The 22,461-nt window shown below is 34.8% G+C and overlaps 4 protein-coding genes across 14 annotated transcripts in view; 2 read left to right on the top strand and 2 right to left on the bottom strand.

The window, feature by feature from the left end:
• Window positions 1–3,176, top strand: part of fbxw9 (F-box and WD repeat domain containing 9) — a 17,586-nt gene extending 14,410 nt beyond the window's left edge. For 4 of the 7 annotated variants that reach the window (XR_015480468.1, XR_015480467.1, XM_087243999.1 and 1 more), the window contains exon 9: window positions 1,132–3,176. The gene's annotated coding sequence lies outside the window, so the exon portion shown is untranslated. Of the gene's footprint in view, window positions 1,099–1,131 lie in introns of those variants that run through there. The other 3 variants (XM_087243998.1, XM_087243996.1, XR_015480469.1) reach the window with 2 other exon arrangements.
• dnaaf5 (dynein axonemal assembly factor 5) overlaps window positions 1–22,461 on the bottom strand; it is a 571,499-nt gene that overhangs the window by 247,912 nt on the left and 301,126 nt on the right. The gene's annotated exons all lie outside the window — the stretch shown is intronic.
• On the bottom strand, window positions 844–6,498 carry gng14 (G protein subunit gamma 14). The gene is made up of 3 exons (NM_001328093.1): window positions 5,987–6,498; window positions 5,378–5,470; window positions 844–1,251 (listed from the first exon to the last, which is right to left on the bottom strand). The coding sequence occupies exons 1-3, from the start codon at window positions 6,113–6,115 to the stop codon at window positions 1,126–1,128; spliced, it is 348 nt and encodes a 115-aa protein (NP_001315022.1). The 5' UTR covers window positions 6,116–6,498; the 3' UTR covers window positions 844–1,125.
• Window positions 1,132–22,461, top strand: dhps (deoxyhypusine synthase). Of its 5 annotated transcripts, none has more exons than XM_087242411.1 (11): window positions 1,132–1,326; window positions 5,393–5,482; window positions 10,844–11,056; window positions 11,974–12,126; window positions 13,960–14,081; window positions 14,233–14,329; window positions 15,543–15,629; window positions 15,698–15,803; window positions 16,316–16,419; window positions 20,116–20,241; window positions 21,923–22,461. In XM_087242411.1, the coding sequence occupies exons 1-11, from the start codon at window positions 1,315–1,317 to the stop codon at window positions 22,016–22,018; spliced, it is 1,206 nt and encodes a 401-aa protein (XP_087098537.1). In that variant the 5' UTR covers window positions 1,132–1,314; the 3' UTR covers window positions 22,019–22,461.

Here is a 22,461-nt window from a genome sequence, read left to right as displayed (position 1 = left end):
AAAAACACACTCACACAAAAACTCACACACATTCTCTAAAACACACACTCAAACTGACAAACACACACTTACTCAAATACACATACTCACACAAAAGTTTGCGCACACACATGCGCTAAAACGCACACACACGCACACACACGCACACACACGCACGCTTTAAAACACACATTTTCAAACACACTTAAACAAAAAACTTTAATACACACACATGCTCAAACACACATCCTCTAAAAACACACAAACTCAAACATACACACATGCACTCAAACACACTCAACCAAAAAACTCTCAAACACACACCCACAGACATACACTTTCAAAACACACATACTCTCAAGCATACAATCTCTTTCAAACACAGACACTTTCAATAACAGTCAGACAAAAATCTCGAACACAGATGCTCTAAATACACACACACACACACACACACACAATTAGGGATAGTTTACCCAAATATTTAAGTCGTCATCATATACTCAGCCTTCACTTGTTCTACATCTGACTGACTGACTTTTCCATTCAAAATTTAAGAAGATATTTTGAAGAATGTTGGGGGGAAAAACATCCATAGTATTATTTTTTCCAACTATGGATGTCAGTGGCTCAAACATTGTTCGGAATATCTTATATAGTACTCAATAGATCACTGAAACGAATAAAACCCCGATGGGGACATTTTCATTTTTGGGTGATCTGCCCCTTTAAGAAGTGAACAAAGAGCGAACTCTGAAGCACTTTAAAGTACATTTACATTATGAACACATAAAAATCATCACAAATTATTTCAGTTTTCAGTACTTCACTCAGGAGAGACGCTAACAAGAACATCAGTCCTGTGGATCCAGTTTCATTTCTTAAAAAATAACACAGTTCACAAATGTGGCAGCAAGCTTTCCAATATATGCACTCTGTATGAAACTCCTCATTTCAAATCTCCACAGTACGTATGAGCTCTTATTTATAGTCCTCGTCAGACAGTAATCGTGCTCTGACTGATTGAATGTGGTTGTGTTTTTTTCAAGAAATCTTTATGGACGCACAGTTTGACGAGGTGTCGTTATCAACACTGCAAATAAAAGAGATTATTAATGACTACTGTGATGACGGTGTGTGTGTGTTTCACAGCAGGACGCAGGTCTTCTTGTCTTTGAAGGGGTTTGAGGACGCAGCGATGCCGGTGAGCAGAGGGTCAGCTCTGCGGTGCTCCTGACAGTACTGGACGAGCTGCTCCGCCGCTGCTGAAATCTGACATTTACATTATATAAGAGGAAATGCTGGACCGAACCATCAAAGAAGCAGCTCGCACCAATGAGTGACAGGGTTCAAAACATACCTAACCATCAAAAAACTGGGGGACCGTCCTTTATTCGTTCATTCATTCATTTTCCTTCAACTTAGTCCTTTAATTTTTAGGGGTCGCCACAGTGTAATGAACCGCCAACTATTCCAGCATATGTATTACGCAGTGGATGCCCTTCCAGCCACAACTACAGCTAATTTAGTTTATTCAAAAACCGAGGAGAACATGCAAAATCATTTCTAATTACTGATTTATTTTATCTTTGTCATGATGACAGTAAATAATATTTTACTAGATATTTTTTAAGACACTTCTATACAGCTTATGCCTAGTTCAGACTGCGTGATTTTAGCCCCGATTTTGGCTCCCCGACAGGTTTTGAGAAATCGCCGACAAATGCCTGAAATCACAAGCAAATCGCTGCTCGTGCACGTGAGTGACAATCACACAGTATGAACTATCAAAGACGCGATCTGAGAGAATCCCTGATGAGTCGCCGATGCCTGCGAGATATTTGGCGTGCTAAATATCTGGAGCTGTCGGCGATTCAAATCATGCCGTGTGAATTGAGTTTTGACTGAAAATAACATCAGCGATCGCCTACAGCCAATGAGAGAGCAGCTTTCACTTGTGTGTGCGTGTGTGTATACCTGCTGCAGGCCAGCGGGAGGCTGGGGGATAAGTTAAAAGCGCTCTTTTTCGGTTTGTTTGGACCCATGAAATGGAGGGAAAACTAGTAGATGACAGGACTCAGGAGCAACCGTGTATGTTTGACGTTTCATACAGAAAGAAATTAGTTTATTATCAACGTTAAGGAGAAATGGCTAATTCCCTTTAAACCCAGGTGAGCAAACATGTACATGTTCTACCCCATTAAAGGCTTCTTTCTCATTATGTAGTTAATAACAAAAGATATACTACATGTTTTTGGCTGTGAGACGTAGTTTGGACGAAGTTGTCGGCGATTCTCCCTATAGTAAAGTCATCAATGTGAATGTCCATGTCGCCGAACCATCTTGCAGTGTAAACAAAGCAGCGACGAAACGCTAGCCCAGATAGTCATGCATTGTGAAAACGACTAGTTTGAAAATCATGCAGTCTGAACTCGGCATAATAGGTTAATCAGGCAAGTTCTTGTATAATGATGGTTTGTTCTGTAGACTATCGGAAAAAATAAAGCTTAAAGGGGCTAATAATTTTGACCTTAAAATGGCTTTTAAGAAATTAAAAACTGCTTTTATTCTAGCCGAATTAAAATAAAAATAAAACTTTCTCCAGAAGAAAAACTATTATCAGACATACTGTGAATATGTCCTAAACTAATCCTAATGAGTACTGTGAACTTAATCCGATTGAGTAAACGAAGCAATTTGAGCACAGTAAAACCCAATAAATGAAGAGAACTCAAATCAACTGAGTACTGGAAAACCCAATAAGTTCAGGCAACTCAAACCATTTGAGGAAAGCGATTGCTACAAAGAACTTATGGACTACAAATCCGCCATTTATGGACTACATTTTCATATATGCACTCCGCTCACACACACGCTTTCTCATTCTGACTGATTACACTCGCACCACCGAAGGATTGTCAAAGACTGATTACACACTCTATTTAAGCAGCACACACTCATTCCCATCGCCGAGTCTTGTTTTCGTAAAGTGATATTACAACGCGTTTGCCTGATTTTTTTTTTCCCGTGTTTTGACCCTAGCCTTGTATGCCTTTTTGTCCCTGTCTGCCGCCTGCCTTCCGACCTCTCGCCTGTCATTCCGATCACGATTCTGGATTGTCTTTAAAACATCTGTTTGCACCCGTTTTGACAATTGCTTGTCTGACATCCTCATTAAACCTGCATGTGGATCCGAACTCTGTTGTCTGTGTCACTCCCCGTGTTACAGAGGTAATTAATTTACTCATTACCTTCAACGCCAAACTCAAAACTCTTTTCAAATGTGTAGAATGAACTTTCAGTGACTTTTGAGTTAAATACACTCATTTAATTTGAACTTGAAGTTGAATGTTGGGTTTTACAGTGTACAAACACCTTTTTAAAGAAGCATGTTTTGTAAACAATGGTTTGAACCATCATAGGGGTGGTCAAATTTATATTTAAGTTATCTGTTATTTTAATTATTGATATTATTTAAGATACAGATCAGTGCAAATTATTTCTTAAATATTAAAGGGCAGAACCCCCCCCCCCCCCCTTCTTTTGATGTCCTTCCGGAAGAATCAAGCTTTAATCAAAGGGGTCTCCCCCTTGATTGTGATGGTTTGCTCCACCCTGAGCAGACTGTTTTAAATGCAAAGATGCGAAAGTGAAGGCAAGAAAGACAGAGCAACGTCTTCCCCCCCCCCCTTTCCAGAGTTTACTGTATGAGCATTATAAAAAAACATTTTTAATTTGAACGAAAGCTGTCAATAGTTTGCCGACTCCTATCCTGAAAATTTGGATACTATAGTGTTAAAAATGCATTAAATCGCATGTTATTTGAGGTCCCCCTTTCCTCTATATCGCGACTATCGGTTATATTATTCATTAATTTTCTTTCAGCTTAGTCCCTTGATTAATCAGGGGTCGCCACAGTGGAATGAACCGCCAATTTATCCAGCATATGTTTTACGCAGCAGATGCCCTTCCAGCTGCAACCCATCACTGGGAAATACCCATACACTTTTGCATCCACACTCATACATTACGGCCAATTTAGCTTTTTCAATTCGCCTATAGCGCATGTATTTAGACTGTATGGGAAAACTGGAGGAAACCCACGCCAACACGAGGAGAACATACAAACTCCACACAGAAATGCCAACTGGCCCAGCCGGGACTCGAACCAGCGACCTTCTTGCCTTCTAACCACTGCGTCTTAAAGTCAGGTTTATTAATTGTTTATTCATTGTGGCCCTGGACCACAAAACAAGTTTTATGTTGCAGCAGTATACTTTTGCCTCTCTCCAAAAAGACTGGGTCAACATGATTTTTTTTATGTGAAAAATAATTAGAAAATTTAACGAAGATCATGTTTCATGAAGACATTTGGTAAATGTCCTACTGTAATATATAACAAAATCTCATTTTTGATTAGTAATGTGCATTAAGACCTTCATTTGGACGATTTTAAAGCTGATTTTGTCAATATTTAGATTTTTTACACCCTTAAATTGTATATTTTTTAATATCTCAGCCAAATATTGTCCTACACTCAAATTGGTTAAACAATTTATCTACGATAAGCTGAATCAATACAATTCTTGAGGTTGTTTTAGTAGACAACTTAATAGTTTTATGTTCAATCAACTTAAATTTGCAAAAACTAATAACTTAATCGATTTGTGTTGTGACAACATGAAGGAATTGTGTTTAACCCAGCATTTCTTAGTGTTTCCTAACAAACCACACATCAATAGACAGCTTATTGTGTCAGCTTTCATGTTTTAAATAGATATCTGTATTTATGGTTCGTATAGATATCTCAGTGTGACTGGTTTTGTGGTCCTCGGAATTATTAGCCACCCTTTGAATAATTTTTTTCTTTTTTAAATATTTCCCAAATGATGTTTAGCAGAGCGAGGAAATTTTCACAGTATGTCTGATAATATTTTTTCTTCTGGAGAAAGTCTTATTTGTTTTATTTCGGCTAGAATAAAAGCAGTTTTTATTTTTTAAAATAACTATTTAAGGTCAAAATTATTATTATTTTTCCGATATTCTACAGAATAAACCATCATTATACAAGAACTTGCCTAATTACCCTAACCTGTCTAGTTATCCTAGTTAACCTAGTTAAGCCTTTAAATGTCACTTTAAGCTGTAAAGAAGTGTATTGAAAAATATCTAGTAAAATATGTACTGTCATCATGGCAAAGATAAAATAAATCAGTTATTAGAAATGAGTTATTAAAACTATTATGTTTAGAAATGTGTTAAAAAAGTCTCTCTGTTAAACAGAAATTGGGGGAAAAATAAACAGGGGGGCTATTAATTTAGGGAGGGCTAATAATTCTGACTTCAACTGTATATGCAAGAGTTTCTAATGACTTGACGTGATGAAAGTCTCTCTCACCTTGATTCTCTGCAGTTCAGTCTCCATCCTCAGCTGCTCCACGGCTCTCCTTGCCTGAAGAACATTATTACTGCAGTAAACGTCCATCACCGGCTGCAAAACATGGTACATCTGATCCTGAGCAAGTTATTCAATCATTTTTTGATAGGGAAATTGGCTCTGTCTGTCTGTTTTTTAATGATTATTTTTGGTTTTATTCGGTTCATCTGAGGTCTGACAGACAATAACAACAATGTAAAAACAAAATAAAAAATATGGGTACAAACACACATACAGAAACACCATAAAACCCACACACTCTATGAGGTAGTTGTATATAGCTGAGGTAAAACTACCACTGATTGAAAGTATGAGGAAAACATAATTAAATTAGTATTTTTTTTAAATAAATTACTAAATAAATATATAAATAATAAGATAAAACATCATATATCTGCATTGCTTTGACAACTTACATTGTAAAGCGCTATAAATTAAGAAGAATAGAATATACTCATATGCATACATAAAATACAATTAAATAAGATAATTTAGGATAATATATATATAAATAAAAATAAATATTATATAGAAATGACAATTATTATTAGAGGAGAGCTGTTATTTTACCTCAAGAGCACATTTGGTTTGTGGTGTTGAGCTCAGATGTTCTGGTTTCAGTAAGGAAGTCCTAATGTCTGAGTTTTGGAGGTGTTTATATCTCTTATTTATATACATTGGGATGTTGAACCCCTTCATCTTTCAACACACACACACACACACACACACACACACACACACACACACATAGACTGCTTCAAAGCTCCTGTGAAGTGCTGCAGTTCTGAGGTCAGATCAACACGGCCTGAAATGTCACGGAAGTTCAGGAGTGTTTGATTTTTCACGCTGGCGGTCTTGAAAGCTCTCGTGAATCTGTTCACTGAGATGTTGAAAATAATACATGTGGACACTGTTTGTAGAATAGTAGCGACCCCTGCTGAATGAAGAGACCAAGCCGAAGGAAATAAATGAATGTTTGTAGAATAGGGTATATGTGAAGCTAGTGTTTCCTCCCATACTGATAAACTTCCGGTAAACGGTTAATGTGACTTTTCCCCCCCATTTTACACGGTTCCTTTTACAGCATCGATGTTGCAATGTAATTAAAATATAATCAGTTAAACAGACTTTGGCATTCATTTAGTTGCTTAAGCGTAAAACAAGACAAAAAAACGTTTACTCGCACACGCCCGTCAGAATCAGCATCTAGCGCAGAAGCTCCATTAAATATACTGGGGTAGAATAAATGTATATATTTATAAGACATGACAAGGGAAAATGTACTTTAATGGAGTGTTTCCTGTACATTCTGAGACCCACTTTATATCAAATGTCACTCAGCCAGTAGAGATCGCTGATTTTTAAAGAAAACACCTTAAATGCGCCGATTTTGTAATGGCATACTGTTCATTGGAAGCGATAACCTAGGTTACTGACAAATTAATAGTCCTTTACATACTTCCTAAATCCTAAATGAACGTCCCTTTACCAAGGTATCCAGTGATCCAAATGACCTTGAAGCTCTTACTCCAAATCATCTGCTTCTTATGAAAGGCAAGCCTTTCATAAGAAAAGACCACCAGGTCTTTTTGAAAGAACAGATCTCTATGTGAAAAGAAGATTGAAACAAGTGCAGTACCTAGCTGATCTTTTCTGGAAAGGATGGATATGGGAGTATCTTCCTCTACTCCAAAAATATCAAAAATGGACAAAGGAACGTCAAAGTTTTAGTACAGGGGACATTGTACTTTACTGGATCCTACTGCGCCTCGTGGCTCATGGCCACATGGTCGAGTATTAGAAACTTTTTCAGATGATAAGGGCTTAAATATATTTAGTTCTTGTCTACAACAGTGCATAATAAAAGGTATTTTCTTAGAGCTAAAGTTGATTTTATATTCACACATTCAGACTTTCTCCTTAATATAATTTCAGCAAAGTGTTGTTTGCAAATTGTAAATAGTGAAATCATATTAGCAGCCAGTGACAATCAAAATACAGCATTGTTCACCGTCAAATAAATAGTGCTAATGTTGTTTTCAAGTCTTGCTTGTGATTTCAGACCGAAGTACCTGTAAACAATATAGAGAGCAAGCCACAAGTTACCACTGAACGGATGTGTGAATATAAAACCAACTTTAACTCGATTTTTGTTACAGATAATTGTAAACTCACAGACATTTTAAATATATATATACACAGCCGTAGCCATGCAGGTGGGGTACAGGTGGTTCAAAAGACTCACCCCTCACTGACAAAGGTTCACAATTTGTCCCAGCATACATAAACTCATTTGTCCTATTTTGACTGCTATGTAAATATTAAATTCATGAATATTATTAAATATATCAAATATTTCCATTGAAAAAGCCTTCAAATGTGTGAATAAAATCTGCTTAGATGTGATTTCAGCTGAACAGTTTTGGCCAGTGCAAACAAAAATGGCCTATATTAAAAATGAATTTATTGTTACATGAATTTTCTAATGTACTTTTTAAAAGAAAGTCTATAGAAAAATCATGAGGCTCTGTACTATTATTTCTATGTTTGAGTTTTTTTTTAATAATTAAAATTGTGACTGCAGAACAGTTGAATGTGCTGGCCAGTTTGTTATTTGCCTAATAACCAACAATAGGCTACGCTTTTTAATATAAAACTTTAACAGATTCCTATTTTTTTCTAACGATAAATGATGTATTAAATTTGTATTTAAAAAAATAAGTACTTAATTCATATTTCTTTATTCTAAATCTTTTGGAAATATCTTTGGTACATTAAAAAGTGTGGTTATGATGACCATCCGACAAGCTAAGCCAACTAAAACTTGTGCTTAAAATGCCACTAGAATGCAGTATTTAAATCTCATAATTAAAAAGAGAATAGCTGCAAAACTCTCTGAAGCAAACCGAACATTCATATGCGCATGGCAGGTTTTTGGAGAGGGGTCTGGATGCAGACCTGGTGCAGTGCAATCTGAGCTGCATCCAATGATTTTTAATGGGCTTACCTAACCCCACCCCTCACAGTGACGTCATTAGCTCCATTTGAGTGCATTGTGTTTCGCATTTAGTCTTAAGTAAATTTACGCAGACTGATGGAATTGTTCATTCTGTTTAAATTATCTAGAGTCTTTGATTCACCTTTTTTTATGAATGTCAACACTCACATTTTTTTTGGGAAGGTCTATTATTGTATGTCCAAAAAAAAATCAGGTTTTAGATGTAATTTGACCCCCAAAGATCCTATTTTTTTATTTTGTTTGAAACAATTTATCCGTGGAATTTATAATGAATCCTTTGATATTATTTGGTAAATTTTATGTTCATAAATGCAGATTAAATAACTCTAAACCTTGTTTAAAGGTTGCTATTATAGATTTTTCATTTGTATATAAACTGGCTTCAATATATTAATAGCAAAAAAAAAAAGTAAAAATACAATTATAGTGGCAAAGGAGCAGAAGTTAATTGGTTTGTAAACTTGCTGTCAATAAGTTAAAACATAATATCATTGTAAAGATATCTATTTTAAAGCTCTCTTTTTATTTATGTATTTAATGTAATTTATAGTTTAGTTTATTTTATGTTATTAGTTGCATTTTTTTTGAATGTCGTGTTTAAATTGTATTTTTGCTGTTGTTTAAATAAATAAAACATTTTTCGCATTTAGTCGGTTTGCAAATGTCCCGCCGCGCTTACCGTAGTTGTTTAGAACATGTGGATGAACCTGAACAAGTGCGCAGCGCTGTGAAATGTGAGTGAAACCAACGAGAAACTACACCTAAAAAGCCGGATTTACATCCATAACCCCCGTGGTGAGTCAAATCTTATACTTAGAAAATGAATAGAATATCTATATGTATTTGCGTTACAGAACCCTTGATCATTCATTGGTACTCACGTAAACTGCAGTAAAATATAAACAAAACCATGCCATTGTATTAGTTTTAGTATAAGTACTTGAGTAAGTTTCCTTATAAGTACCATAATAAGCGAATACTGGAGTCATTTGTAGTTTTATCGACGTTATTTGCCGCCTCATAGCAGCTGTGCAGAGCTAAAGCTAACGTTATGCTGAGGTGATGGGGGGGAAAGTTGGCTACATATTCTCCAATTCAGACGTTCACCTTAATATAATTTCAGAAAAGTATTATTTTCTAAATCAAAATAGTTCATAAATCATAAATAAACTAAATAAATCATATTAGCAGGAAATGACAACGTTAATCAACATTGCTCGCAGTCTAGTAAACAGCGCTGATCTTGTTTTAAAGTCCTACTTGCATGCCATTTCAGACCAAATAAATTTTGGTCTGTATTTCAGAAAAATACAATAACAAAAAAATAAGAAAGAAGAGAGAAATAGGAAAAAAAATACAAAGCCTCAAATCATTAAGAAAAAAGATTATCATAAGCTTTAAGAAACTTATTATTCTTATTATTATTATTATTAATAAACGTAAGAGATTCAACGATGTACGAAATTTCAACAAGGAAGGTATTAAATATAGGTATTTTATTTTTGTGTATAAAATATTTACAGTGTAACACATAAAAATGTACAATAAGATCGAGAGCATGATCATTACCAGAGAAATACAGAAATATATCTTTATATACAAATTTAAATCATGTTTAAATAAAAAAACATAATGATTTATAATAAACATAATAGTTTAAAATAAAACATAATGTTATTCCTAAGATGTTTAGTGTGAGTGCAACTATAGAATAAGTGAAATATAGTCTCTTCATGTATATTGCAGAAAGTACACAAATTAGATATATCAAAATAGTTAGCAATTTGGGAATTTGTAGAATAAACATTATGCAAGATCTTAAAATGTATCTCTCTTATTTTGTTGGATACGCTAAAATTTTTCAGGTAATAGCCATGCTCTCTTCCATTGAATGCAATCAGAAAAATTGGCTCAGAAAAATAAGCATCTTGGGGAGGTATATACAGAGTAATGTAACAGTCGTCTGACATATCCGTTGTCACTAGACCGAATATACAAAGGAGCATGGTAAACAATACTATGACGTCACAAGTCGTCACTTTGTTCTTAAATGAACAGTTTAGCCAACTACAGCTCTAACATGTCCTATATCACTCGCATTATGCATTCAGATTAGATGTTTTTACTGGTCACTTTATATATATTTTTTACTTGCGATTAAAATGTTGATTGAATTTGCTTATTTGTGGGTGGTTACTCACATAAATGGTGACGTCACAACATTTGATAGAGATGAGCATGTTGATTAGCAGTTTTAAAAGCGCAGAGTCAGTTACAAATATAGCGTACGTTGTTCTGCTCATCATGATTATTCATCTCTATTAGCCTTTTTAAATCATGCTTTACTGTTTATTGAATGCTAAAGTCTGGATGCGCTGAATTAACTTAACTTCGGTGTGTGTGTGCAGCGGATCGGTGAGCTCCTCATGGCGGGTCAGGCTCCGCCGGTGGCCCGGGCCGCGGTGCTGAAGGAGAGCACGCCTCTGCCGGACAATCTGCCTCAGATCAGAGGATACGACTTTAACCAGGGCCTGAACCACAGAGCGCTGCTGCAGTCCTTCATCACTACCGGCTTCCAGGCCTCCAGCTTCGGCCTGGCAGTGCAGGAGATCAATAAGATGGTGAGTGACAGACTGATCGTGTGTGTGTGTGTGTGTGTGTGTGTGTGTGTGTGTGTGTGTGTGTGTGTGTGTACTTGGGGCTGGGCATTTAATCGAAATGGACATCCAGAACGATCTAATCTAATCGATCTAATTTTTCCAGGTCAATTTTTTTCCATTACTTTCCTTACTGTGTTTGGAGTCACCCGCTCTGTTTATACTGATTTACGCTATAATATTAAACTTTGAGCGACTCCACTATGTACTGAACTGTAACGTCAAATGTAAAATAATAAATGTTTACTATTATTACCATGGTATTGTTTTGTTCTATTAGTAGATGGTCAGCAATTAAATATATGAGCAATATCACACGAGTAGCAGTGCGATATGGCTGTATATCGGCACTGGTGGGAGGCGTGCGTTGGCACGAGGCCACAGGCAGAGTACCTTAGTGCCTCCACCAGTGCCGATATACAGCCATATAGCACTGCTACGAGTGTGATATTGCGTTTATACAACAGTTTGACGGCATAATTGTGTACATAAAAACAAAATCAAACATGGAGAGTCTCAAAAACCCTTTTGTATGAGGAACTACTTTCTTCCACGTTGGATTCAAATCATAAGCTGACAGTTAAACAGCTGTTAAAACAGTTAAAAGCATCTTTTAAACTTTAGATCTGTAGTGTCTGCTTTTTGCTGGCTGTATGTGGGCGGAGTAATACACAAAGGGTAAAGAGGCTGTAGGAGTTCTGATATTGCAGAATATCGCACGGCTATCAGCCAATCAGATTTGAGAACCAGACAGAACTGTTGTATAAGAATAAATAATACACTGCATTAGTGTTTCCAGCTCAGTACTAACTCTGTAGTGTGTGTGTGTGTGTGTGTGTGTGTGTGCGTGTGTGTGTGCGGATGTGTGTGTGTGTGTGTAGATAGAGAAGAGGCTGGAGCCGGTGCAGGAGGAGTGTGAGGACAGTGATTCTCGTCAGTCTGCTTTGGGATGCACTATATTCCTGGGCTACACGTCAAACCTGATCAGCTCCGGTGTGCGAGAGAGCATCCGATACCTCACACAGCACAAGATGGTACCACTTCCTTTCAAACTATGGCTTGCACTTCAAAAAACAACAACATTTTGAATATTAACAAAAAAAAGCATATTGGGTGGGTGGAAAATAACCAGGCAGTATTTACTAGAACTTGTAGTATGGCAGGAATCATGATGAAAACAAGCAAACAGACATATTTAACATTGATAGTGCATGCGTCGGACACAAAAGACTATTATAAATGGGCTTTACTACACCTTTTTACCATTCTTTTATAGTAAGTAGTATGTTTGGATTTACTTTTGTTATTTTTATGTTATTAATGTTGGGAAAACATTAATCACATGCAAAATAAATGTTTGTTTTGGCAATCTAGACCGTGCATGCGGAAAGTATTCATAGCGCTTCACTTTTTTCCACATTTTTTTATGTTACAGTCTTATTCCAAAATGGAGTAAATTACTTTTACGCAATTTTAATAAATCAGTTTTTAGAAATGAGTTATTAAAACTATTATGTTTAGCAATGTGTTGAAAAAAATATTCTCTCTGTTAAACAGAAAGTGGGGGGGAAATATGCAGAGAGGCTAATAATTCAGGAGTGCTAATAATAAGGGCCCTATCATACACCTGGCGCAATGTGGCACAAGGCGTGGCGCAATACTTGTTTGCTAGTTTCAGCTTGGCGCAAGAGTTGTTTTGAGGCGTTACACTACGCTGTTTAAATAGCAAATGCATTAGCGCTCATTTGTGCGCCCATAGGCGTTCTGGTCTAAAAAGGAAGGCGTTCTGAGGCGGACCGCTGGCGCGTTGCTATTTTGAGAATCTATAATAGATTTTACATTAGACCAAAACAAACCCGGTCTAAACTCCGGCGCAGAGTTGCGCCTCGCTTACACACTGCTTAATACGCACAAGAGAGCAATAGGCAAATATCTTTACATATGAAAAAATTTAAATATTAAGGATATATATAGTATATAATAAGAATAGATATAGGATATGAATATAAAGGATTAAAATAAAACATATTATTTTCTAGCCTACATAAATATGAAAAATCACTGCTTTTATGTCTCTTCATCTCGGGAGGCTTTTTCAGTTCATTCGTAACAATTTGCTTTTGTATAATGTTATTATTATTAGCAGTATTATTTATTATATCCATATTTATATTTGTTTTATTAAAAACAAGCTTAGATTTGCCCACCTGCAGGTTTTAGACCATATGGGGCACAGCATGTGTTTTAGGATATAGCTCAGGTTTTTGAGCACATTTTGCTGTTATTATTGTTCATTTATTCGTTTGCTGGAAATTAGAACTGAATGTAGAAATAGTTTTGAAACGAATCTTTGCGCTTAACAAACTAAATTAATTATTTATAGACTAATTGATGTCTGTGCGTAAAGGTTTTCCTATCCTAGAGCGAAAGTGAAAGTGATCCATTATCTCTCATTCTCACGCAGTAGATGCTCTGTTTAACAGTTTTCTGTTAAAAAAAACTGTTAACTGTTTGCTTGTGAAATGCTCAGTTTTTCCACTTAGACTTACTTTGCGTCCTGTAAATAGCGAATGCGCTCTTGGCGCCACGCAGCTGACTATTAAAGGGAATGGAAGATGAGACTCTAATTGGTTTATTCTCAAAACACACCTATAACTCATTAAGAAAATAAACTCAACCCTTTTAGACTATGCGCCATGGCACAAAACGGATTTTCCCGTCCTTATATTAGCAAAAATGCGTTCTGACACGCCCTGAAAGCATTTGCACCCTGCGTTTTGCGCTCTGCGTTTTGCACTCTGCGCATGGACCGTCAAAATAGAGCCCTAAATGTCTTTGTTATGTAATATTGTGATGTTTTTTTGTAGGTAGATGTGATCGTGACCACAGCAGGAGGGATTGAAGAAGACCTTATTAAATGTTTAGCTCCAACTTTCCTTGGAGAGTTCAGTCTGAAAGGAAAAGAGCTGCGGCAGCAAGGAATTAATAGGTATGTATATATATATATATATATATATATATTTATATATATATATATATATATATATATATATATATATATATATATAAACTTCATTTTTAAACAATTGTAAAGTTTTTAGTGCAATTATTATTGTATATAATGATACTTTGTGTCATAGAATAGGTAATCTCCTGGTGCCGAATGAAAATTACTGTAAATTTGAAGACTGGCTGATGCCGATTCTGGACCAAATGGTGCTGGAGCAAAAAACAGAGGTGAGGAGTTTCATTTATTTAATCCTTTAACTACCCCACCAAGAAAAAAACGTTTGGAGTGCATGTCGCTAGTTAACACACTCAATGCAATTTTCCACAACACATCCCATAATTTCTAAAATATCAGCCTTTACCAAATGGCTGATGTCAGTTTATGGTAAAAGTACTGGAATTAATACATTTACTATGAAAAATCTGAAAATATGAAGTGTACGACCAATTTATTTATAAAAAATATTCAAAAAAAAATTTTTAAACACTAAATCGCCATGTCATAAAATATTTCAGGTCCTCATTTAACAAGTTTTCTTGTTGTTTTTGTTTTGTTTTTATTTACAGTAAAACCAAAATCAAGTGTAGTAATAGTGCAACAGGATTATGTTTGATTTAATTTTTTTATTTTTTGTAAACTAACAATGCTGTGTGCATAAACCATTATTGAAAACAGTAATTCTTTAAATTACTTTAACAGTCATTATTTAAAACGGTAAAAACATGGTCAACCATTTGGTAGAGCGGCAGTCAATATATGTTTGTATAATTAAATATATTGGGTGTGGTAAATATTTTATTTTGGATCAAATAATGTTGGTACAAAAACAGAAGTTAGATGACTGTATTATTATATTAATATTTTATTAAAGCACTATTTATTTGTTGGACTTATTAATGTAAATATTTGAAGAAATACATATTCTTTATTGTGTGGTGTTGTAAAAAAAAATAGAGGTGAGATTATTCTATTTTTATTAAATTGATTTTTACTAATTTCATTTTACTAATATAGCTTTTTTAAAATTAAATTGATCTTTGTGACTAAAATTAAATACATTTAAATTTCTAAATTAATCAAATTAATTAATTTAGTCATTTAAATGTATTTAATTTCTGTCAGTTGGATTGTTTAAATGTAATTGTTTTTCAATACATTTTAATAGTTTATAATTTATTATATAAATGTATATATTATTTGTGTGATTCAGTATTTGTAAACCTGGAGAAAATGGTTAGGAAAGTTTTAAGAAAGAAATTAAGTTAATATTTTATTTAATTATTTTTCACTTGATGTATTCAACAATTCATTTAATTATTTTTATTAATATTTTTAATATTGAATTTGTAAAATTTTGTATTTTATTTGCAACATATTTTAAATTGAATTAAATTAATTACTTTTTCTGTCCAATACTAAATATCGAACGCTTGTCATCAGGGCACACACTGGACACCCTCCAAAATGATCCACAGACTGGGCAAAGAAATCAACAACCCTGACTCGGTCTACTACTGGGCCTACAAGGTAACGCATGAATCAAATACATTCACATCAGTCCTTCCTCAATAACTATTGGATGATCGTTTTTCCAGAATGACATCCCAGTGTTTAGTCCCGCCCTCACTGATGGCTCATTAGGCGACATGATCTACTTCCACTCCTACAAGAACCCTGGACTAGTGCTGGACATTGTGGAGGGTGAGAATGCCAGCAATTAATCCACCATCATTCCATTGTTATTCTATACTTGTCATTGGTCCAGTAAGATGAGTTTTCAAGAGTATTCAACATATGCATGTGTTTTGTTGCAGAGTAAAAATATAAATGGTGTTGTTTTTTTCTTATTTATGCAAAAATTATAGCGTGTTTGTGTGTGTGATTTTAATGTACAGGGAGCTTATAATGATATATATAAGAAACTGAAGGCCTTTATTCTGCAATAACCCCCAGCTGGATGTACATTACCCTGCTTATTACACATCTGCTTAAGATTTATACTAAACTGTTATAAACTTTAACTGGAATTCAATTATAAATGTGTTAAAAGTCTTCCCTCTGTTAAACAGCAGTTGGGAAATAGTTGAAGTATTAAAAGGAGGGCTAATGATTTAGCTTGTTTTGCTTATACTGCTGTATGATGGAGTCGCTCAGCATGTGATGTGAATGCAGTCTGGATTTTCATCATGATAATATTTCTCCGCATATTTCAGATATTCGTAGGCTGAACAGTAAGGCGGTGTTCGCCAAGAGCACAGGGATGATTATTCTCGGAGGAGGACTGGTCAAGCACCACATCGCTAATGCTAATCTCATGGTAAACTCACAAACAAGCACATTAGCTATCCAAAAATGTGAATTAGACATTTGCACAAAACTGGAATATAACATTAAACATTTGCAAATAATGCAGCGTTTCCGTTCCAATGAGCCAAAGAGAACACAATCAAGACTTCCTGATAACCAAACACCAAATGTAATTTGCTGTGGTAGAAGAAGCAGCTTGTTGGCATTTTTCTTATTTATTAAATAACTTGCACCTCAGAAGATGAAACGCAAATGTGTGGTGGGTTTTGGATGTGCGCGATGCTTTTTGGGAGTGCAGACGGTCAAGACAGTTCTGGAGGTAATAAGTACTAAACCACTTTGATGACGAACTTTGGTTGAGGGATTTTAAACAAAACAACATTTCATATATTTACAATGTGCTCAGTCTACTTGTTTGTCCATTAATGCCGTCTATCGCACTCATTTTTATCATCGCATGATCTGTTAAAACAAAATCTCATGACTTGTTTGATGCATATGCTGGATTTTATTCAGTAAATGTGTTTGCATTGCAGCTTATGCACTTTCTTATCGAATGAGATTGTACTCGTTTGTTTAAGTTTTTATGTGCGTTTTAAAAATTAATATACATCTTGGTCATCTCCATTTAAGCATTTGTTTTAACACAAACTACCAAGGCATTATTTGACCTTCAAAATTTTGTAATTTAATAACTTAGAACTCTCATATCTGCAATACACTGACATGTCCTAAATATGTGTATATTTTTTTCTTACATTCTCATTTTATACAAAGCACAAAACTCAAAGCTTTAAGTATTTTCACCTTTAATTTCCATGGTGGTCAAAATGACTGCATGCAGTTCTGCTACTTTTCCTGATGACTTTGAATATGTGTGCCTCAGTAGCCTACCAACTTCCTGCTAACAATAACCAGGGGTGCGCTTCCCAAACAGCGACATAATTGGCGCCTGAACTATCATAGTATGATGCATCGTTTGGGGAGAGAAATATGTAGTGATGAGTGTTTCCCAAAACATGTAGTTTCTCTGTTGCTGATCCATCAATTGAACCACGTTAGTTATAACGTAAAATGCCCATAAAACGGGGTGGAGTAACAACTTCTTTAGAGAAGAACCCCATCATTTCTTTGTGTAAATTGTATTGTTTTACATGAACACGGATTTAAAAAAAAATCCAATATCAGTTTTGGTAAAAACATGCACTCGTTTTCCATATTAATTGAAATATATGTAAACGGCACATATAGAGCCTGTGTTTCCCTTATAAATATTATTGAGAATATGTCGTATGCTATTCCAAATTAACATAAAATCACTTAAAAAAGCTAACACTATTCTATATATTCTATCATAAATAAATCAGATAAATAAATAAATAATGAGGCTATTTATTAAGAAATGAAATGTAATAATTATTATTTATTAGGAAATGAAAGAAATCCTACTTTGATAATAATATTAATAATTTTAACGATGATGATGATGATGATTATTATTAAGTAGGATATTGTTTGTTTATTTTTTTTTTAAATTCTACTTTTATAAATTGATCATGTGCAAACCCCTGCAGAAAGGTTCTAACCAACAGGCCCATGTCATATACAGTACTGATACTTAATAAACAACCCACTATAAATTAAAAGCTTTAACGTATGCTATGTTTTTTTGTTTTCACAAGCTTTGGAGATGTAACATAAACTCCGCTTTTAAAAAATAGGTCATCTATAGCTTTTTTTTTGTCTTTTTTTTAATTTTTTTTTTATTAATGTCAGGGTAACAATAAAATCATAGAAATTTGTTACAAAGAGTGTACATGAGTTTTACAGAGGAGCAAAGAATCAAATAAGCACATAAAAGAGAAAAGAAAACAACAATAAAAAGAAAAACAAATAATATTAACTTATGTGTTAAGAAAATTAAAAAAGGAAAATATGTTAACTGTTCTAATGGCTTTAAGATTTTTAGAGGAAGCAATAGTTCTGATGTACTGTTGAATTTCCTTTTTAAAAACAATAAAACAAGGTATACGCTTTAAATCCTTGCTAAATTTCATATACACCGCTGTAAATTCGGTCATCTATAGCAATGGTTCTCAAAGTGGGGGTCGGGACCCCCTGAGGGGTCGTGGGACAATGAAGGGGGGTCGCCTGGTGGTTTCCAAAAATCTATTTATTTTTATTAAACCATAAGAATTACCATATTTTATCCATAACCTTCTGAAGAGAAAAAAATAGTCGTTTATACCATATATAGTTACTATAGTAGCTTATAGTTACTACTTCTATTGGATTGCAACCCCTGGGGTAATTGCATTGTATTAAAGACACAGCAATAGCGTCAGATGCAGCAGATTTCATAACACCTGGTTAAACTTTGTGGCCCATTTACAGCTCTCATACATAAAAAAATTAAAAGAAGAATAGACTTGGGTCCATTGGTGTGTGTGTGCCATTGCATGCAAGGTTTCTGTATTTATAACCACCTCAGAGGATATTGGGGGTCACGAGTCACTGGCATTGTCATTTTGGGGGTCACGGCCTAAAAAGTTTGGGAACCCCTGATCTATAGCTTTCGCCATGAGGCGGTGTTCAAAATGACATCAATGTTTTTAAAGTGCACTGCGAAGGGAGCTGTAAACATGAAGTTCGCTAAAACTAAACTGTAAGAATACTTTAAAAAGCAAATCACACCTAAGAGTGATGACTTTAATGCTTTTTTATTTTTAATCACTCCAAGTTTAAATGGAGAATGTTCTTAATGAATAGTGCGCATAGGGGGAAAAAGTGGGAATAGAACACAACCAGGAACTATGTTTCTAACTACAGCTCCAGAGGTGTAGTTGCGACCATACATGTTCGCGACGCAGTTTGCGAATGTTCGTTGGAACGATGGATTTGGGAAACGGCAAATCAACAAGCTATGTTTGTAATGACGGAACTTGCAACCTTAGTTTGCTAACAATGGTTTTAGGAAACACACCAGAGAGCAATCGTGAGAGAGAGAGTCGCGACAATGGAAGTCCCAAATGTCACATCATTCATGTACACCCAAATAGTTTCAGCAGGTGCTTAGGAGTTAAAAAAAATAATGTTAGCGGTAAAACGTTTAATTTTGAGCAATCTTATTTTTACAAACTTTGTACCGTTCGAAAGTGCAAAACCAGCTGTCTTCAGTTGTAAGTGCTAACTTCTGGGAATGAGTAAGAGGCTCCATGAGCTGCCATGCTTCATTGGAGTCAATGGAATTGTTGCAGCTCTCTCTCTTTCTCGATAGCTCTGACAAAAACATAACTTTCTGATAGCAAAAACATACCTTCACATCAGACATGTCTTTCAAAACAACATTTTCAGTGCCAAGAAAAACCCCTGCTCTCCTGCTTGTGAAAATGAATGGTAGGCGGTTTAGTGAGTCCACATTTACAGGCTGCATTATTAAAAACAGATTGTATTTTTAGGGTAATTTCTTTATAAAATTTCAAGACAGAGATTTAAAGCTTAATTTTAATATCTTCATAGAAGCTTTGGATTTAAATATGATGTGACAGTATGACGTCTTGTATGAGAACAGTCAAAACGACCACTGTGGTAACTGCTGTACTTCCAGTGTTAATGTGATAATCCAAAATGTGTATGGAAATATAAATTGTAATTGTGATTTGACACATGAACTGAGCTCTTTTCCTGTGTGTCCTGTGTCTGGCAGAGGAACGGGGCAGATTTCGCAGTGTTTGTTAACACTGGGCAGGAGTTTGATGGCTCGGATTCTGGAGCTCGACCAGATGAAGCCATTTCTTGGGGAAAGATCCGCATGGACGCCTCACCCGTAAAGGTCAGGGCCCGTATTTACAATACACATTATTCTAAATAAATAATTTTAAATAAATAATTTTTCTCTGCCGGCTTATTCATGAAAACTATATTATGTTGGCCTTTTTTAGGTATTAAAATAAAAAAAAATTCAAATAAAGATTTTAGGATGCATGCTAAGTGGTAAATTTAAACTCTGTTTAAATAGCAAATACATTTGCGTTCATATGTGCGCCCATAGGCGTTCTGATCTAAAAGGGAGGCGTTCTGAAGCGCATTGCTGGCGCGTTGCTATTTTAATAAACTATAATAAATTTTACAATAGACCATAACAAAGCCAATCTAAAGTCCAGAGCAGAGTGCGTTAGTTATGCGCCTCGCTTACACACTGCTTAATACAAGATGAAAAAGAATTAAAATATTATGGATATATCTAGGATATAATAAGGATATAGATTATATGAATATAAAGGATTAAAATGTTACAAAACATATTATTTTCTAGCCTACATAAATATGAAAAACCACTGCCTTCATGTCTTCTTCATCTCGGGAGGCTTTTTCAGTTCATTCATAACAATTTGCTTTTGTATAATGTTATTATTATTAGCAGTATTATTTATTATATCCATACTTCTATTTGTTTTATTAAAAACAAGCTTAGATTTCTCCACCAGGCAGTATTTTGAGCACACTTCGTTATTGTTGTTCATTTATTCGTTTGCTGGAAATTAAAACTGAATTTAGAATCGGTTTTAAAACAAATCTTTGCGATTAACAAACAAAATTAGTTATTTATAGGCTAATTGATGTCTGTGCGTTACAACGCGTTTCCCTATCCACGAGAGTGAAAGTGAAAGTAGATTATGAGATGCCTTATCTCTCATTCTCGCTCTAACTGTTTTCTTGCTAGTGAAGTGCTCAGTTTTTCCACTTACAAAGTCCGCCATGTTAATAGCAAATGCACCATGGCGCAACGCAGCTGGCTCTTAAAGAGAATGGGAGATGAGACTCTGATTGGTTTACTCTCAAAACACACCTATAACTCATTAAGAAAATAAGCTCAACCCTTTTAGACCATGCGCCACGGCACAAAGTGGATTTTTCCGTCCTTATATTAGCAAAAGTGGATTCCGACATGCCCTGAATGTGTTTGCGCTCTGCGCTTTGCACTTTGCACATGGACCGTCAAAATAGAGCCCTAAAGATTTGTCTTCCAGTAATACAAATTAATGTATTTTCTTAGATAATAATTACGCAAAATTATTTGTAAACACTTTTTGTTGAAATGTACATCAAAACTGTGTTTAAAGAACATGTATTTGCATAAATATTAAGGCAGAAGCAACATTATAAACCTTTTTTGGGTCACTGATTAATTGTTTTAAGAATAATAGTATAAAAATATTAATTCATGCTGTAATGAAACACAAAGTCTTTATGAGTGAGTTACTGGATCATTAATTTGAAGCCAATATTCAATCAAACAATAATAATAATAATATACTTTTTAAATTCAGTGGATTACAGCAATTCCAGTTTTGACAGAACGTCTGGTACATTACTGTTTTTTATTTTGTTTAGTTGTCTATTTAGAATCTTGGGAGAATCATCTTCTCTATTTTAATAAGTAAATAATATAAATCTGATTATATGCAGTTCAATGCGTCTGATGGTCTGGATAATGTTGTGTTTCTGTGCAGGTCTATGCTGATGCGTCATTAGTTTTTCCACTGCTGGTGGCTGAAACATTTGCTCACAACGCCAGCAGGCTGATCCAGGAAAAGAAGAGCGACTGATGGTGATTTTGCCTTCATGAAAACATCTAAAGCTCATTATTTTCCTGTTTCATTGCCTTCCAGTGCAGAAGATGTGAATGCTCTATTTAACGTCACAACGTCATATTTAACTATCCATTTAAATAAGCATGGCATATTTTTAGCCATATTCACAGTTGCGTTTAGTTGTTTTTATTTGACCGGAAATTCCCTTTATGTTCATCAGGTTTTATATTAAATTGACCGCTTTATTTAGAAGGTACAATGTTTGGCTTTAATTTATTGTTTTATTTCATCCCTCGCTGTAACACACAGCATCTTATGCTTATTTGTTTGCTCAGATAAAATACATAATTGTTACAATAGAGAGTTCATTTATTCCATAACCTAAATTATTGTATAAATATATACATGGGTTTGTAGGGTGGCTATTGATGCATAATAAACAACACTGCATAATAGAA

This window comes from Danio rerio, chromosome 3 (assembly GCF_052040795.2).
Source record: "Danio rerio strain M-AB ecotype USA chromosome 3, GRCz13ab, whole genome shotgun sequence".
NCBI classification, from domain to species: Eukaryota; Metazoa; Chordata; class Actinopteri; order Cypriniformes; family Danionidae; genus Danio; species Danio rerio.
Note: the sequence above shows the minus strand (reverse complement) of the source record. Positions and strands in the feature narration are given on the sequence as shown.